At 42.3% G+C, this 16,234-nt stretch overlaps 1 protein-coding gene across 4 annotated transcripts in view; it reads right to left on the minus strand.

Moving 5' to 3' along the window:
* Positions 1 to 13,498: 13,498 nt before the first annotated feature.
* GLCCI1 (glucocorticoid induced 1) overlaps positions 13,499 to 16,234 on the minus strand; it is a 52,181-nt gene continuing 49,445 nt past the window's right edge. For all 4 annotated transcript variants that reach the window (XM_064676581.1, XM_064676560.1, XM_064676570.1 and 1 more), the window contains one exon: positions 13,499 to 15,219. In XM_064676581.1, the coding sequence (XP_064532651.1) occupies positions 15,128 to 15,219 (92 nt within the window). In that variant the 3' untranslated portion in view covers positions 13,499 to 15,127. The remainder of the gene's footprint in view (positions 15,220 to 16,234) is intronic.

Below are 16,234 nucleotides of genomic sequence, written 5' to 3' on the forward strand. Positions count from 1 at the left end.
AAACAGCCAATTAACTGTTCCTTAAGGCTCAAAAAATGTATGTGTTTGTTTTTTAGGTCATAGATTCTAGACTTCCAGAATTAAAAACAAACAAACAAACAAAACAAAGAAAAAAACACACAAAACCCCCCCACACACAAACTCCTGTCTTGATTGGACAGTTGGGACAATTAAGGGTATTGCAGAAGTTCAATGAAGGATGTTCTGAATCATCACCACGTTTTTAGGTCAAAAAGCCTCTGAAATGATCATCCCTTTTACTCAAGACTACTGTAGTTGCAGAGGAGTTTTTTCCTTCCTCTCCCTCCCCCCCCCAAACTGCACTACCAAGTCATTCATTTTAAGAATTGATTTCTTGTAATATGTAGGTTTTGAAATTAGGTTTGAATCCTTTGCAATGCAGTTTTTTCACACTTTCAAATGAAAAAAAAAAAAAAAAAAAACCCTAAGCCAAGAAGCCAGAGGTACTTAAAATGTAATTGATTTTGCTTAAAGAAAAGCAATTGAAATCCCTATGTACAATGATGCATTATTATCATGAAGATTTATTGAAGTTGAAAACTAAGAAAGCTATCATCCTGTAAATAAACATTTTTAAGGCAAAAATGAAAATATCTTAATTACAGAGTTATAAACAATACTTCCCTACTTCCGAGGAAGTGTCCAGCATGTGTTCCTCGGCAGCCTCGGCTGCAGAGTAACTCCCAACCCCAGTGCCACTGTGAGAGGATTATCTGTGCTGTGTGTAGAGGCTCAGCACTGCTTGGGACAACAGGGACAGTTCATCATCCTAGTAAAATTACAGATTGATTGTTCTACGCTCATAATGTTCATCTTGATTTAATATGCTTCATTCCAGTTGCATATTCTGGTTCAATAGTGGATTGTTTTAAAATAAAAACAGCTGCAGAACCCCTACAGCAGATGAAAACAGTGGTAATTCATTAACAGTCTTTATTGTAAAGTTTATTAAAGTTGATGTAATTGATTCTGATGATTCAAGGTTTCTACAAATCTCAGAACAGCTGCTTCAGAGGAATTGAAATGTGTGCCCTGGGAATTGAACAGCTCATGGAGAAAACTAACAAAATAACTTTTCCAAGTAACTTTTCTGGTCTTCTTAAGTGACCATGATTTACTTCCAACAGAATAGAATAGGACTTACCTTGTTCCCTGCTGCTGTTTCCATATCCAGCATGGGCATGACACTGATGTATTTTGAAGCAGTACCACTTGCCCACAAGCAGCCACCTGCCTTCCCCCAACATCCTCTTAAGTGCTCTTCAAACTTTAGGGGCTGCACATGCTAGAAAAAAATGGGACCACCTGAGCGACAAGGTGACTGCGAGTAGAGAAGCAGCAGCAGCTTTGTTCCAAGTGAAAATACAAAGAATGTCATGGCCTACAGGTCCTGACAGCTCCAGGATCTGAGCCTGGAAAGGCTCAGCAGAGTAGGAGGTTGACGTGAGGACACAGCACCCAGGTGTTGGCATCATGCTGCCTTTTCCTGGAGCCTCTGTCAACTGCCATCTGCCACCTTCCATCATATCCACTGCAGGTGCCAGGGGATGCTGGATAAGCACCACTGAGGAGTGAGTGCTGGTTGTACTGTCCATGTTTGCTGTTGAGAGTATGTGGGGTGGAGCCTCAGGGCAGAGAAAGAGTAGTTGGAAGATCCTGTCTTCTCTCTGCAGTTCCTAACGATGATTACTGAGAACAGTAGTAAGACATTAACACAGTAAAGGTGCAGCTGCCAGTGTTGGGATTCTCCTAACTTTGTCAAGCTCCCTTCCAAGCATTTACTGTAAATCCCTCTCTGGTTAGCCTTCTTTTACAATTTCTGCTCCTTGTAAATGTCTTATTTTTAAACAAGCCACCATATGGGGAAGGCAGGAAGCAGAGCAACCACCAGGCTTGCCAACAGCCAAGCAGCAGAGGCTTTGCCTCAGCTGAGAAGCAGAAATGCTGACACGGTCTAGCACCTTGCTGGCCAACTAAGCACAAAACGAGCTTCTTTCCACTGTGGGGGCTGCTGTCCTCCCTCTGCGTGTGCTCAGCACACGTGCACACACACACAGAGCCTCCCCTGTGACAGGAAACGAGGGTACCACAGCCAAATGGGCCCTGCAGGTTCAGCAAATCTGGCCTTGGGTAACCATCCAGCCTCCAGCTCCAAGGCACACTGGCTTTGCAATCAGTCAGACCTGGGTATTCATTAACAGTGCTCTCCTAAGCATAAAATTGACTTTTCCCCTCACTAATTACAAAAACCAGTATAGCCTTCCCTTTTGAGTCAGACAAGGTACTTGCCTGCACAGGAGTCCTCCCTGCTGGAGTGGGTCCAGAGAAGGGCCACAAAAACAGTCAGTGCTGGAGCTCCTCTCCCATGTGGAAAGGCCAAGAGAGCTGAGGTTGTTCAGTCTGGAGATGAGAGCCTTCGGGGTTAGACCTTACTGTGGCTTGCTTTCAATTTATGAAGACAGTTTGTAAGAAAGACAGAGAGAGATACTTTATCAGGACCTAAGGACAAGGGGCAGGTTTTGAACTGAAAGAGTGTAGGGGTTAGACTCCATATGAGGAAGAAAATTTTACAGTGAGAGTGGTGAGACACTGGGATTGGTTGGCCAGGGAAGTGACAGATGCCTCATCCCTGGTAATGTTTAAAGTCTGGTTCGATGGGGCTTTGAAGAACCTGATCTAGCAATAAAATGTCCATGGCAGAGAGGGTGGAATAGAAGACCTAAACCATTCTGTGAGTCCATGGCGCAGTGAGGAGGCTGCTATTTGCCAGGCAGCAGTGCACAACTCCCATCAACTGCAGCAAGCTCTAACTGTTCTACCATAGCGAAAGCTTGATGTGCCCAGCCTTGTTATTAATCCATAGTGGGTTTGAAATTTTGGCTCCTTGCAAAAAATTACAAAATTTAAATTAAAAAGAGAGAAGCATGCTGTAGCTTGGCTGAGTGACTCTACCTGCCAGCTATTTACACTGGTTGCTTTTGGAATCTTTATGGGGTAGGGAATACACACAAAAAAATGAGAAAAAAAATAGATAAGGGATTTTAGAAGAGACAGCAGACCTACCTAAGCTGTTAAAGAAGTTACAGCCAGTCTTCTCTTTAAACAAAAGTCTTTCATCTGTCCCAGAAACCTACTCTGCAGGATGTTTGTTTTTTTTTTATTTTATACTTCCACATCTATTATGGCAGTAGGAAAAGCCCCAGAACAGGTGCAGGAAGCCATATGCTTGCTTCATCAACAGGCTGGAGCAAGGTAAAAAACAACTTTAAAAGTACTACACAATTAAATCATCCAACCCTGTCTCCATCTAGGTGAGTGGATAACAGCTGGCTGCAGGAAACAAGCATTCTGAATGTAACAGGAGCAGGATCTGACAAGGAAAAAGACCAAACTCCTACTATTATTCCAAGTACAGTCCTCAAAATAAACCCTTGACACATAAAATAGAGGAATTGAAATCATGGGCCACTGAAGTAACTGCTTTGCTGTTACAGCTGCATAGTTTCCTGGACTATTTAGGCAGTCTGGGTGGTCCTTCTATGATCATCTCTGCCTTGAACTTGAGTACCTGAGGTTCAGAACACCGAAGTCTGACCACAGAGAGCAACCCTCACTATGGCAGGGCGATCATTTGATGTTCAGAAAGACAGATTCTTAGAAGACAATACAGGTTCTGAAGAATGAGATAAGCCCTCGGGGGACTTTCCTGATCTGTGGTTCAGCTGGGTCTTGGGCTGATGTGACCTCTCTGCAAGATCGTCCCTGGATTTGGTGACAGCAGCCATGGATGCAAAAGGAGCCAGGGGCACATAGGCGGTTTGAGGCTTTTCCCCCAAATGAGAGTCTGTGCTGTAAAGTCAAAGAAGCCTGCCCAGGGCTCAGGTCTGTGAGCATCCCAAACCCACCTAAACGGGGGCCACCTCCCCACATCACAGCAGGCCCTTTCCAGCTGGAAGAAGAGCTTGTTGAACAGTACTCAGAGAGTACTCAGGCTTATGGTCCCCACTACTTTCACCAAACCACAGCCAAGCTCACCTGCAAGATACACACAGCCATTGCTGTTCTTCATGCAGGGAAATAATTACGAAAATCCTGAACTGAACAAAATCTTTTTGTCAATTCTTGACCCTCCCTCCTCCTCTCGTACTGAGCACTGCTGCTTTTGCTTTCATTTTTAAGGGAAGTGACCCCAGTCTCTCAGAGGCAGGAGACCTCTTGACTTCAGCAGCCTTTGCCAAGTTCATAAGTTACTGCTGCTGTGCTTTAAAGCCTGGACAGACATCAAAGTGCACAGGTCCATCTCACTGCTCACAGTTTAAGCCATGGAAAATGTTTTTCTTGCCAAAACAAAGTATAAAGGGAAACAAGATTAAAAAGCAAACACAAGCATTCAGGAAAAAAAGCTGCACTGACACTGCATCACAGGCCCCCTCTTGCACCACTCATTTTAACAGCCTACCCTATTAGCAAATATTAAATGCAATTGAAAAACACTAAAAATCCATAATGGGTCACTTTCTACTTGAGATTTGGAGGAGAAGATTGAACTGCCTGTCCTGGGGTGGTTTTTAATGAAGACTGCAGCTTGTCTGTAAGTGGTTTGGGTTCCCTCTCTGTTCCCCATAAACATGTGAAGTATCTAATGCAGAGCTTAATTGAGGTTGAGGTACATAATGTTGTTTTCATTAATAGCTGTTATCCAAGTGAAAAAAAGGAAAGTGTTTTAAGATACAAGAAAATGCTTTTATGGCCCCAAAATAAGTCTGGTTGTGTAGCATACAAAACAAGTTCCTTTCTGCAAGGTACAACTGCCAAAGTGAAGCAAGTCCCTTTCTGCAGGTAAGACTTAATCCAATATATACACCATCAGCAGTGACAAAATCTCTATCAAGGAGCCTAAATTTCTGCACCAGGGCATATGAAAAGAAACCACCGGACCCACAACAGCATCAAGTAGCTTGGGGCCAGTCTCACCATGACTCAGGATGATGTGCCTGTCCCCAGCTCACTGCCAGAGCCCAAAACAACACTACAGTGCTGCTGGCCTTAAGGTCTGATGGCTGCAGGATACCAGGTCCCATCCTCTTGGTTTGAACAAGGAGGAGAAAATATCTCCCAGACATCAGAGGTGGTGGAAAAGAGACTCCCACACAGGAGGGGCCACCAGAGCCCAAACTTACCATGTTGCAAAATGGAGACTCCCATGATGGTGAAGGCTGAGAGCTGGAGAACAGCTCCTGCTCCACTGCCAGACCTGCATCCACAGGGCAGAGCCAGACCCCTGGGGCTGTGTCCCATGAAGCCTCTGGTCCGGACAGAGTTACTGGGAGGCAGCAGCAACTGACAGCAGCAGGAAACTCCTGCTGCCAACACCACTGGCCATCGAGGGAGTTCTGCAGGGACTTGGCTCTGGGTCACTATGGAGACACCACTGAGGCCTGTTTGGTCAAGTGACAAAGTGGTGGCCCAGGGTGACGTGGTCAAGCTCAACCCCAGAGATGACAAAACCTCACCTACAGTGAGCCCAAATAAGCAAAGTTTCAAGATCAGAGCCCTGTGGGGAACTCTCACAGTGCACTGGGAGACCTGGGTGGCTCCAAAGGGGGCTGTACACAGCCCGGGGAGCAAACAGGAGGAACTGGAGGCTGCATGCAGTTGCAAGGCTACTATCTCACTGGGATCAGAGCTGTGGTGGGACAGCTCACAGCTGGAACATTGCCAGTGCTGGATAGGGGCTCTTTAGGTGGGACCAGACAAGATGGTGAGGAGGGAAAGTTGCCCTTCATATGGGAAGGCATGGATGCCTTGGGATGAGTGTGACCCAGATGAGAGCTGATTGGCTCAGGATTAGAAGGCAGACCAGGATAGGTGACATTGTGGTGAGTTCCTGCTGCAAGAGCACCTGATCACACAGGACTACATGAGGCCACCTTCAGAAAACTGGGAGAAGTCCCACATGGACAGGCCCAGTTCCCTGGGGGCCTTGAACCACCCTGAGATCTCCTGGAGGGACAACATGGCAGGAGTCAAGCAAGCCAGGAGATTTCTGTAATGCCCTGGTAACTTCCTGAGACAGTCAAGGAGCTGGTGAGGGGAGATGCTCAGATCTCCTATCTACAAACAAAACACCTGGTCAGGAACAGGAAGGTTAGGGGCCACTTTGGCCAAAGATACCACAAGATGGTAAGGTTTAGAATCCTGGGAGGAAAGGGGAAAAGCAAAAGCAGGATCACAACCATCAACTTTAGAAAAACAGACTTTGACCCCTTCATGGACCTGGCTTGGAAGAATCCCATGGGGTACAGCCCTGAAAAAGAGTCCAGGAGACCTGGTTGATTTTCAAGGATCACCCAACTCGAAGATTAATCCTTCCTCTCTACTCGGCACTATAGAAGGCTCAGGGGGGAATCTTGTCCATGTGAACCAATACCTGAAATGGGAGGAGGGGAAATTGGTGACAAAAGAGATGAAGCCTGACTGTTCTCAGTGGTACCCAAACACAAATACAGACAAACTGAAATACAGGAAATGCCATTTAAACATATCAAATTACTTTTTTTTACTGTGAGTGTGGTCAAACACTGGAACAGGTTGCCCAGGAAGGTTATATGGTCTGTCCCTCCAAACCCAACTGAACACTGCCTGAACAACCTGCTCCAGCTGACAATTAGGACATTTTTGCTCACAGGGGTTATATCCACAAATTGATTTTCCACATCCAGAATATTCTTGCAACTCTATTCAACAGTCCCTAATCCTTAAGACACATAAATCTTTGGACATTTATTTTCCCTCAGTGCATTTCCACAGGCACCACAGGGCAGCTACGTAAGTACCAAAGCCCCCAGGATGCCCCACACTGCAGTACTTACAGGATTCCCACACAATATTTTTTTCATATCTAGTTTGTTGTCCAGTCTAGCAGGTACATTTTCTCCCTTACTGAATACAAAACCAAATCATGCTACAGTGGCATTCAACAGTCTTTCAGTCATGATGCTACCAAAGAGACAGACTGCAATCTACAGATGGCCTGATTTAGAGAACAAATGACATTTATCCAGGCTAATGATCCTCTGGATTATTAAAGCATCCATTCTCTTCCTACCCAAAGAACATTCTGTACATAGAAATACAGACATACAGGGTTACCCTCCAGATCAACTACAAGCAGAGCCTAGGCTGCCTTTGCTTTCCCATTGTTTAGCAAGTGCAAGACCTACTGATACTATTTTCATCACTCCTCTATCTCTGAAGGTTTAGTATTCCCCTGTACAAGAGGAAAACCAAAAAATCCTCCCTAGAGGAAGGCAGGTTTCTTAGGTACACAATTCAGAAAGGGTCTAAACTATCTCCCTGGAATTCTTCACTTGAACCAAAACTAGGAAGTGGCAATCCCTAAAACACACCTACATGTGCCATCCAAAACATCTCTGTACTGACACAGAGATGTAAAGCTACACCTGAAACTTTTTCCAGCAACTGACATGAAAATGCCGAATGTTTTTCAGCATTCTCGGGAGGTACAATAAATTAGAATCCAAAGGAATCACAGAAGCAGATTCAAGCTTTTTTTTCTTTTCCCTGTTTTCTAAAAACAATATTCAGTTTCCAAAGGCAACACTACTTTTTAACCTTTCACAAGAATGTTCCTCTTTCCCTATGTAACAAGCCCAAAGACCTTATGGAAAAGGAGGCTGCTACTCCCCGGGAAAGCTCTGTATCCCAAGAAACAAGGCAGAACTAGAAATTCTTATCCGAATAAAAAATTAGAAAGGAAGTAATTGCATCACCCAGCCTTTTGGCACCAAACCTTAACAGAGAGTCTAATTTCTCTGAGTTTTCTACTCCTTGGAGAAAGGACCTCTGTCCATAAAAATCTCAAAAGCACTCCAATCTCACCTGCAGAAAGCAGCTGAACACCCAGATTTAGTTAACATGACTGTTAAGCCAGGCAGTCTGGGATTTAGATGATGCCATTTACTTACAACTTATCTGGAGAAGTAGAAGTTTGTACTGGGTTATTGTAGCTAGGTTTTGGTAGCGGGGGATGCTACAGGGGTGGCTTCTGTTAAAGCTGCTGGAAGCTTCCCCTGGTGGAGCCAATGCCAGCCGGCTCCACGATGGGCTTCCTGCTGCTGGCCAAGGCTGAGCCAATCAGGAGTGACAGTAATGTCTCTGTGGTAACATATTTAAGAACAGAAAGTTTTTGCACAGATGAGAATTCCAGCCAGGGAAGAGCAGAGTGAGAACATGGGAACAATAATGCAGACAACCAAGGTCAGTGCAGAAGGAGGGGGAGGACGATCTCCAGGTGCTGGAGCTGAGGCCCCTGCAGCCCATGGAGGACCATCAGGGTGCAGAGACCCACCTGCAGCCCTTGGAGAAGCCCATGCTGGAGCAGGTGGGTGCATGAAGGAGGCTGTGACCCCTTGGGAGGCCCAAGATGGAGCAGGGTCCTGCCAGAGACCTGCAGCCCTTGGAGAGGGAAGCCCACACTGGAGCAGGTTATTCCTGGGTGGGACTTGTGGCTTCTGTGGGGGACCCACATCAGTACAGCTCATTTGTGAAGGACTGCACCCCATGGAGGAGTGACCCACAGGACAGTAGTTTGGGAAGAACTATTGCCCGAGGGATGGACTCATGCCAGAGAGGTCCATCAAGGACCGTATCCCGGGGGAGGGACCCCACAGGAGCAGGGGAAGGACTCCTCTCCTCGAGCAGTGGCAGAAACAACATCTGACCATAAGCCCCATTCCCCATCCCCCTGCAGCACTGGGGGGGGGGGGGGGAGGAGGGACAACATGGAAGGAAGGAGGGATGGAGGGAAGGTGTTTTTAAGATTATTTTACTTTTCACTCTTTTGCTCTGATCCTGTTAGTAATAAATATAAGTAATATCCCCACTTTGAGTCTGTTTTGCCTGTGATGGTGATCAGTGACCTCTTCCAGCTCTTATCTCAACTCATGAATCCTTCACTGCTTTTTTTTTTTTTTCTCTGCTCTGTCCAGTTGCAGAGGGGAGTGAGAGAGCAGTTGTAGAGAGTATCTGGTGTCCAGCCAGGGTCAACCCACTACAAAGTTATAAACAAAGGTACAAGAAATAGACTGCTATGGGTATCAGTAAACCTATATTGCCCTGAGCAAACCCTGTTTCTCAACCAACAGCTGCACAAACCACTGCAAAGTTTAACCACACACTTCACTATGCACATACACAAAAATAAAACCAATTAAACCCCCTCAGAACTTAGTTTTCTACAGGAGCAGTTATTAGCCTAATTGTGCATCATTAACAAGCTCAGTCTCTAATTCAAGGGGAAAAAAACCAAGATTACCCAACTCCCTCTTCTCCCAAGCTTCCAGCTCCTCTGCATCTGAGCTTCCAAGTTGCAGTTCAAGGCATACCATTTATCAGCAGAACTGGTTACAATCCAAGGTAAAATTTCAACTTGTTCTTAAAAAGGGGATCACCTGTCTACCCAGCTTCATCTGATTGCTGTTCTTTCTTGTTGACAATTGAATTTGCAGTTTAATTTGCATGTTCACTCACTTCCACTGTGGCCTTTACTAAGGAAACACTCTACCTTCTCAATCAGCGTTTTCCTCTCAGCCCCACTTGAATGACACATTAGTTCTGTGACCGGCTGCACTACAAAAACACACTGCCTATTCTCCAATTTCTTGCTACCTCTTCATAATTACAGTGTTATTGAGGAGGTGAAAAAAACCCAAACAACTAATAAAGCCACTCAACTACCCTTGCCTTACTCAAGACTCACTAACATTTGACAAACCAAAGATTTTCAGAAGCCAGAAGTTATCCTCAAAAGATCTATTCCAGATAGTTTAAAAGATGTGTTAACACCCTAGTTAAAATTACTGCAGCATCTGCTTTTTTAGTAAGGCAAGAATACTGATGATAGTTAAAAACCTCCACCTCTTTAAAGTCAACTGAAATGTAAAATGCCTCAAATAATCATGAGCTAGTAAGGCTTATAAAAGCATCTTATTTGAGCACATCCTTTGCAAAATCATCTAATTTTAAACATATCAGTATTGAAAAAATCCACCTTTGCAAATTGGCCCAGTACTTAATTATGCTTAGTGCTAAAACAAATCCATATTTTTCGTGTGAATTCATCTATTTTCATATTCTTACTGCTTTAAGATTCTATGTCTGTTAAATATAAAGCTCGTATTTCATATATATGCATTTACTAACCAAAACTAAATTACTCTTTAACCATCAAGTTAATCATGTTGAACTCCTACACAGCTTTTCTGTTTTTTCCAGTACTTTATTCCTATAGCTCTTCCCTGGGCCTTCTCCAGCCTTTCCCAAAATAGAGTTTTCCAGGACTGGTTACACTAATGCAAACAGAAACAAGATACATATATTTTAACTGCATGACAGTCTCTGATCACAAACAACTTTCTTCAGCCAGGCACCAAGTATGGATGGCTGTATGTGCAATGCGTGTAATTTCCCAGCTTTAACTCACTTTTTCCTTGCATTTAGGTTCTGGAAAGACATGGCAGGAACTTTGGTTATTTTCTCCCACGTGAGTAGCTTCAAATCTCTGCTTGCATGGCTGTATTTTGCAAAGCAAGCCAGGCTGTTTTACAACAGTAATTGATATATACTTTTACAAGTTATCTGTCATCTTCAGGCTGCTTGGGCTTTACCTCAACATAGGAATGTACCAATCCACTACCATGGAATAAAGCCAGAAGCTAGTTTGCTAAGACTCAATAGCCCTTACTTGCAACTGAATGGATTAGAGATGTGGGATGGCAATTTGTGTTTATTTTTTATTACTCCTTATGCTTTAATACTGTAAAGATATTAAGACTCTACCCTTGCGCCACTATCTGGCCCTTCCCAAGATCTGATTTGTCAGGAAGCCATAAATCACTTCCCTGACAACACCCTGCTTCCTAAAATAAGGTCACTATCCATTACACCCTATCCCCAGCACACATAGCCAAGGGCTCCCCTTACATAGTCCCTCAGTCCCTGAAGAGAGTTCAGTTCCAGAGCCACGAATTACTAGAAAATGTAACATTCAAGTCAATGAAGATCTTTCAGTCACAAAGCAGGAATTCAAGGCAAAATTATTTCATTAGGTCTCTCAGTACTTTTCAGACTGGTTGTTTTGGCTTTGAGGAAGACATAGGCAGTAAGTTACACACAGCAAACAAATTAAAAGCATGGCTTATGTGGGAAAAAACCCAAAATGTGACTAACCAGCTGAGGCCTAGGTTCCCAGGGATGGTTAAAATTTGCCCGTGATACAAGCTGCATCACATCTTTTCAGAGGAAGCTAAACCCTTTTGCCAAAGTACTTCTTGAGAAAATGCCCTCCCACTGAAGGACAGCCCAAAACTGCTGCAGCCAAATCCATTTAGGGGACAAGGCAGTCACAAAGCTCTTCCCAGTAGCCCCTTCAAGCTGATGATGAAATGGTTGAAATGCTGCTTCTGATTGAAGGACACCAAGTATTTTTGTAGCAGGGTGGGATCACAGAATATCCTACAGCATATCCTTAGTTGGAAAGGACCCACAAGGATCATCAAAGTCCAACTCCCAGCCCTGCACAGGGCTTTTACTTCAGTTTCAGTTAATGATTTTAACACAGTCACATAGAAACCCTGTAATCTTTGGGATACTGAAAACCTAAATTTCCGCTGACTGACAACAGCAAGCACTAAACCATTCTTGATGGTTATTGCCATAGTGCTCTTCAGTAAACACCCACTCTGGAAGATTTACATATTTTTAAATATTATCCTTCTTCCTTCCCTCACCCCCCATCTAGAAAGAATTATTCTGCAAGTCAAATGACAATCATTTGACTCATACTAAACAACATGAAACCAAGACTGTCAGTAGATTTACACCACATCCTTTAGGTGTTTAGTTTAGTTTCACATAGTGAAACATCTAATGGCTTTCATAATTTTCAACAGATAACTTGAAATTAGCCATACCACAAACACAGCAGTAGATACAGTTTCAAATAACTCTTAACTGATTTTTTTCTGTGCTGTGAAGAAAGATCTCATTATATGCAGAAATAAAATATGCTATTTAAAGCATATTTAAGCATTCGACTATTTTTTAGGATTCTCCCCCCTCCAGCAGAGCATTATGCAAAAATCAATAAATATTACCTTGTTCTAAAGACAGCATAATTGACATTATTCTAGGTGTAAATTTGGAACAATATTTAACTTCAATCTCATCCTATAGTATTTCATGCACAGTTTCCAAAACAAATAAATGAGGCACTGCTTTTTTGTGTTGTCCCCACCATTTTTTTTTAACTATAATTTTTATTTAAATAAGACACAGGAACTTCTATACCGAAAAAAATACAAAACAAAAGCCACACATTTCCTTGTGTAAAGCAATATTGTGTGATAACTTGAATACTGTTCAGCACAGTGGCTAGAAATAACAGTACAACTATGTACAAAACTTTAAACAATATTTGACAAATTTCTACAGCTGCATGTAGAATACAATTGAGATAAACAACTGCTGGGAAATTTACATGACAAAGCATTAGCTTTAACACATTTGGTTCAAAACCTCCAAATCTGCTAAGAACAAATGTGCAATTTAATTAATATTTAGTTTCTCGTGGAAAAAATATAAAGAACATGTTATGGCATTGCAAATATTGTACAGAGTTCAGCACTGATCTAAAAACCACTCATCATATCCCCTGGTAACCTAACACCAATAACTGAGACTACAATTTCTTATCTGGACACAACCAGACCATAAAAAGTTCATCATACTGCAATGTTAATCTAGAAAGAAAAATATTAAAAGGAATCGATACTTAAGAGTATTTCCTCCCCTTTATCTTCAGTCTATAAAATATATAGTGTTTTCACCTAGGCCTGAGATTAGTAGAGTTAAAGATGGCTGCTGTGTTTAAAGGATTTTCACATGAAAATAGTTAGAGACCTCTTTCTCCTACTATATTTTCTGAAAGGGGAGTCAAAAAACAGTAACTGTTTTGTAGGCTGCAAATTCCACCTTGTAAGATAGCACAAACAAAAACTCAGTAATAAAAAGAAAGCGATGCTTTATCTCCAAAGAAAGCACATATTTAGTGAGTAGTAACTGGTGGCTCTCACCCCCCCTCCAACCTCATCTTCAGAAAAGGAAAAGAACATAAAGGAGCAAGTTTAAATGCTCAGGAGCTGCAGGCTACTAATCTCTTCAATTCCTGGAAAAGGTGAACTTTATTCTCTTAGGAGCAGACAGCATAAATGTAGTTCCACTGAGCTGAAAGCAACAGAGCAAGAACATCAAGTTATTTTGCCTTTGGGGTTCTCTTTGTATCACAGGAAATTATCTCTGACAGCAATGCTCCTTTTTCCAGTACAATAGAAGAGCACCACGAACCTGATCTTGCCATGTACTATTTTGAGAAAATGTCCAGCCTGCAAAACCAGGATTATTTTACATGGATTTTTCTTTTATTCACACTTAAGGAGAAGGGAAAGCACACTTTTACACACACAACTTAAGTAACTGAAAGTTATGGGAGAAGCTTTAAGTAACATGAACTTAAAACTATTCTTTTCCCCACCCCTCTTAGAACACCCACTTGCTACTTTCGGACTTTAATCCAAACACAATTACTCACTACATAAATAAAACGCTGCTCATCTAACACTGCTTGACAAAATCTGAAAACCTATTTCCAACCAGCAAATGAATGAACATTTCCAAAAGAGAAACTAAACATTAATTTGACTTTTAGACAGTAACAGTAGCATTTCACATCCTTAACTGCCAACAAAAACCATGAGAGGAAATCCCCATCAACCCCTGTGAAACCTGAAAGCATTTCTGTCCTTGAACAAAAACATTCTTGTCTTTCAAAATCCTCTCACGCACAATGTGGAATGTTTCTCATGTACAGCCTAGTACTGAACACTTTATTTGCAACAGTTTAACAGTCATTAACTGAGCAACACCTGAAACCTTTAAATGCCACATTTTTACATCTATTGAAATGAAAGTAAATGCAACAGTTGTTTTACTTGTAAGCACATGACAACGTGATATACACCACAGATTTGCTGGTTCTCCTCATGTTCACCCATGTCCAGGGTCACTGTTCACCTGGATCTGAATGCACTTATTCCAAGAAAGTGGAATGTAATGAGGAAATATTAATGCATAAAACAAGGAAAGGCAAAAGAGTGATGTTCCCTCTTTAGCTTTGTAGCTGTAAAATATTTTATATTCCAATATGATATACATTCCAAGTTACCTGAGTTTAGACTTCAAGAGAAGTACCTGAAGCTAGGCCATAGGGTGGGCACTGTGCAACTGTTGTGGCCATTTTTTTTTTTTTTTTTTTTTGCATTGTGTGTATTACAGAAGTTAGAAACAAACACCTGGATCAATTGTAAACATAATCCTGAAGTACAGTATTTTCCATAGGACACAACACAGCAAGACATTTTCTATTCAGACAGGCAACATTTTTTTTATATATATAGAGAGAGAAGGAGCTTATTTATACTGTAGAATTTGAAACAGAGCACAGGACACAGTACTAATCTGGTCAAACGTACTATGAAATGCATAGTCTCCACTTAAAACGCTTAATGATATATGGATTCTGCAGGCATTACTGCTTTCTCACAAAAAATGCTGAATATGGATTCTGTCCCTGCCAAGAACAGTGTTGAGATATTTTTTCGAGTGCTGCTAAGTATTCCATGTTGTTCTGAAAGGTTGCCACCTCATGCAGATGTATCTGAGCTACGATCTCCTCGGTCCTTGTTTCGGGGCAGAGGCCTGCTCCGCCTTGTCTAGATTAACACGTAGCTCTGAGCAGAGGAATGGTCTTCAGTCTGAATTTCTTGCAAAAGCGGCTGCTGCTGCTGGGACGGCTGCTGTACCGGGACCTCTGTGGAGTCCATTGTGCTGGTGTCATCTGACAGAGATGAGAAAGAGACCCGAGACGAAAGCTGATCAACAGTCAGGGTGCTCAAAGCTGTGCTTTGTCCAGAGTTTGGAGAGCTCTTCAGTGTCAGGTCTGAAGCAGGAAGGAGGGGGCCCAGAAGTTTTACAGGACAGAAAGCTGATCCGGTTGGGATGAAATTAACCTTGTTTTTGTCAGGACATGAAAAGAGAGGGGCTGAGACAGGCTGACGAGACCTACAACGAGAAAAAAGATTATATATCTGGACGAACGAGATGTTTTTTACGTCACGAACTTTGTGGTTCTACATGTTGCTAAAATGTGAATGACAAGGAATGGGATTAATTGGACAGAGGGGCAAACATCTTCCATATTGGTAGTCAGCTAACTGATCCACAGCATTAAAAATAGTACAGTCACAAAAATGACTTGATAATTACTGGACAAACATGCAACCTCCAGCAAGAAAAATCTGCAGTACATACGCACATGAAAAATTGCAGTAATTTGGAATGGCACAAATTCTTCTTTGATAAAAGCAATGCAGCAATAACACATTTAGTCATTTTAAATCCCTTTAAAAACCTCCATAAAATAGACCTCTCCTTTCTCATACTCCATAATTTATTTGGAGGCTTTCTCCACAACCCAACACTGTTCCTTCACCATCCAGCAGGCAATGAATACTGTCAGAGCAAGAAAGATCCCCTGTTTACTTCTTTCATCCACAGGAGCTAAGCATGCAACCTCAACAGCATGTGCTGTGTTCAAATACTGCTGGGTCTAAGGGAAAAAGACATGATGTCCAAGGGTGTAATTTCCAATTTCTTGCTCAGCAAAAATATTGAGCAAAGTCTGTGTCATAAGCATACTACCATCTACAAACCCTTTACATATGTTTCACTTCATTGTATATGTTTTATACGCATTAAAATGCAGCCTATTCATGAAACTGATAATTATGACAAGGAGAGTTTCTGTGTAAGCCATGAAAATTTAAAATCTTATTAGAAATATACGGAAATTAATGTACCTTATTTTTTCTGCTTGGAGTTTAGTTGCCTTTTATAAATGCACAAAAAGAGTTAAAAGACTCCATTTCCTCTTCAAACCAATTTAAACACTTCAACTCCTCTTCTGTACAAACTGTAAGAATAGTTTGCTCCTGAAAAACCCATCAGCTGGAATAGTTTATTCATCTGCAGTTGAATAGGCTCAGTAAACAGGTTTACTGCTTTGCAGATACCAGCT

Source organism: Pseudopipra pipra, chromosome 1 (genome assembly GCF_036250125.1).
Source record: "Pseudopipra pipra isolate bDixPip1 chromosome 1, bDixPip1.hap1, whole genome shotgun sequence".
Lineage (NCBI taxonomy): Eukaryota > Metazoa > Chordata > Aves > Passeriformes > Pipridae > Pseudopipra > Pseudopipra pipra.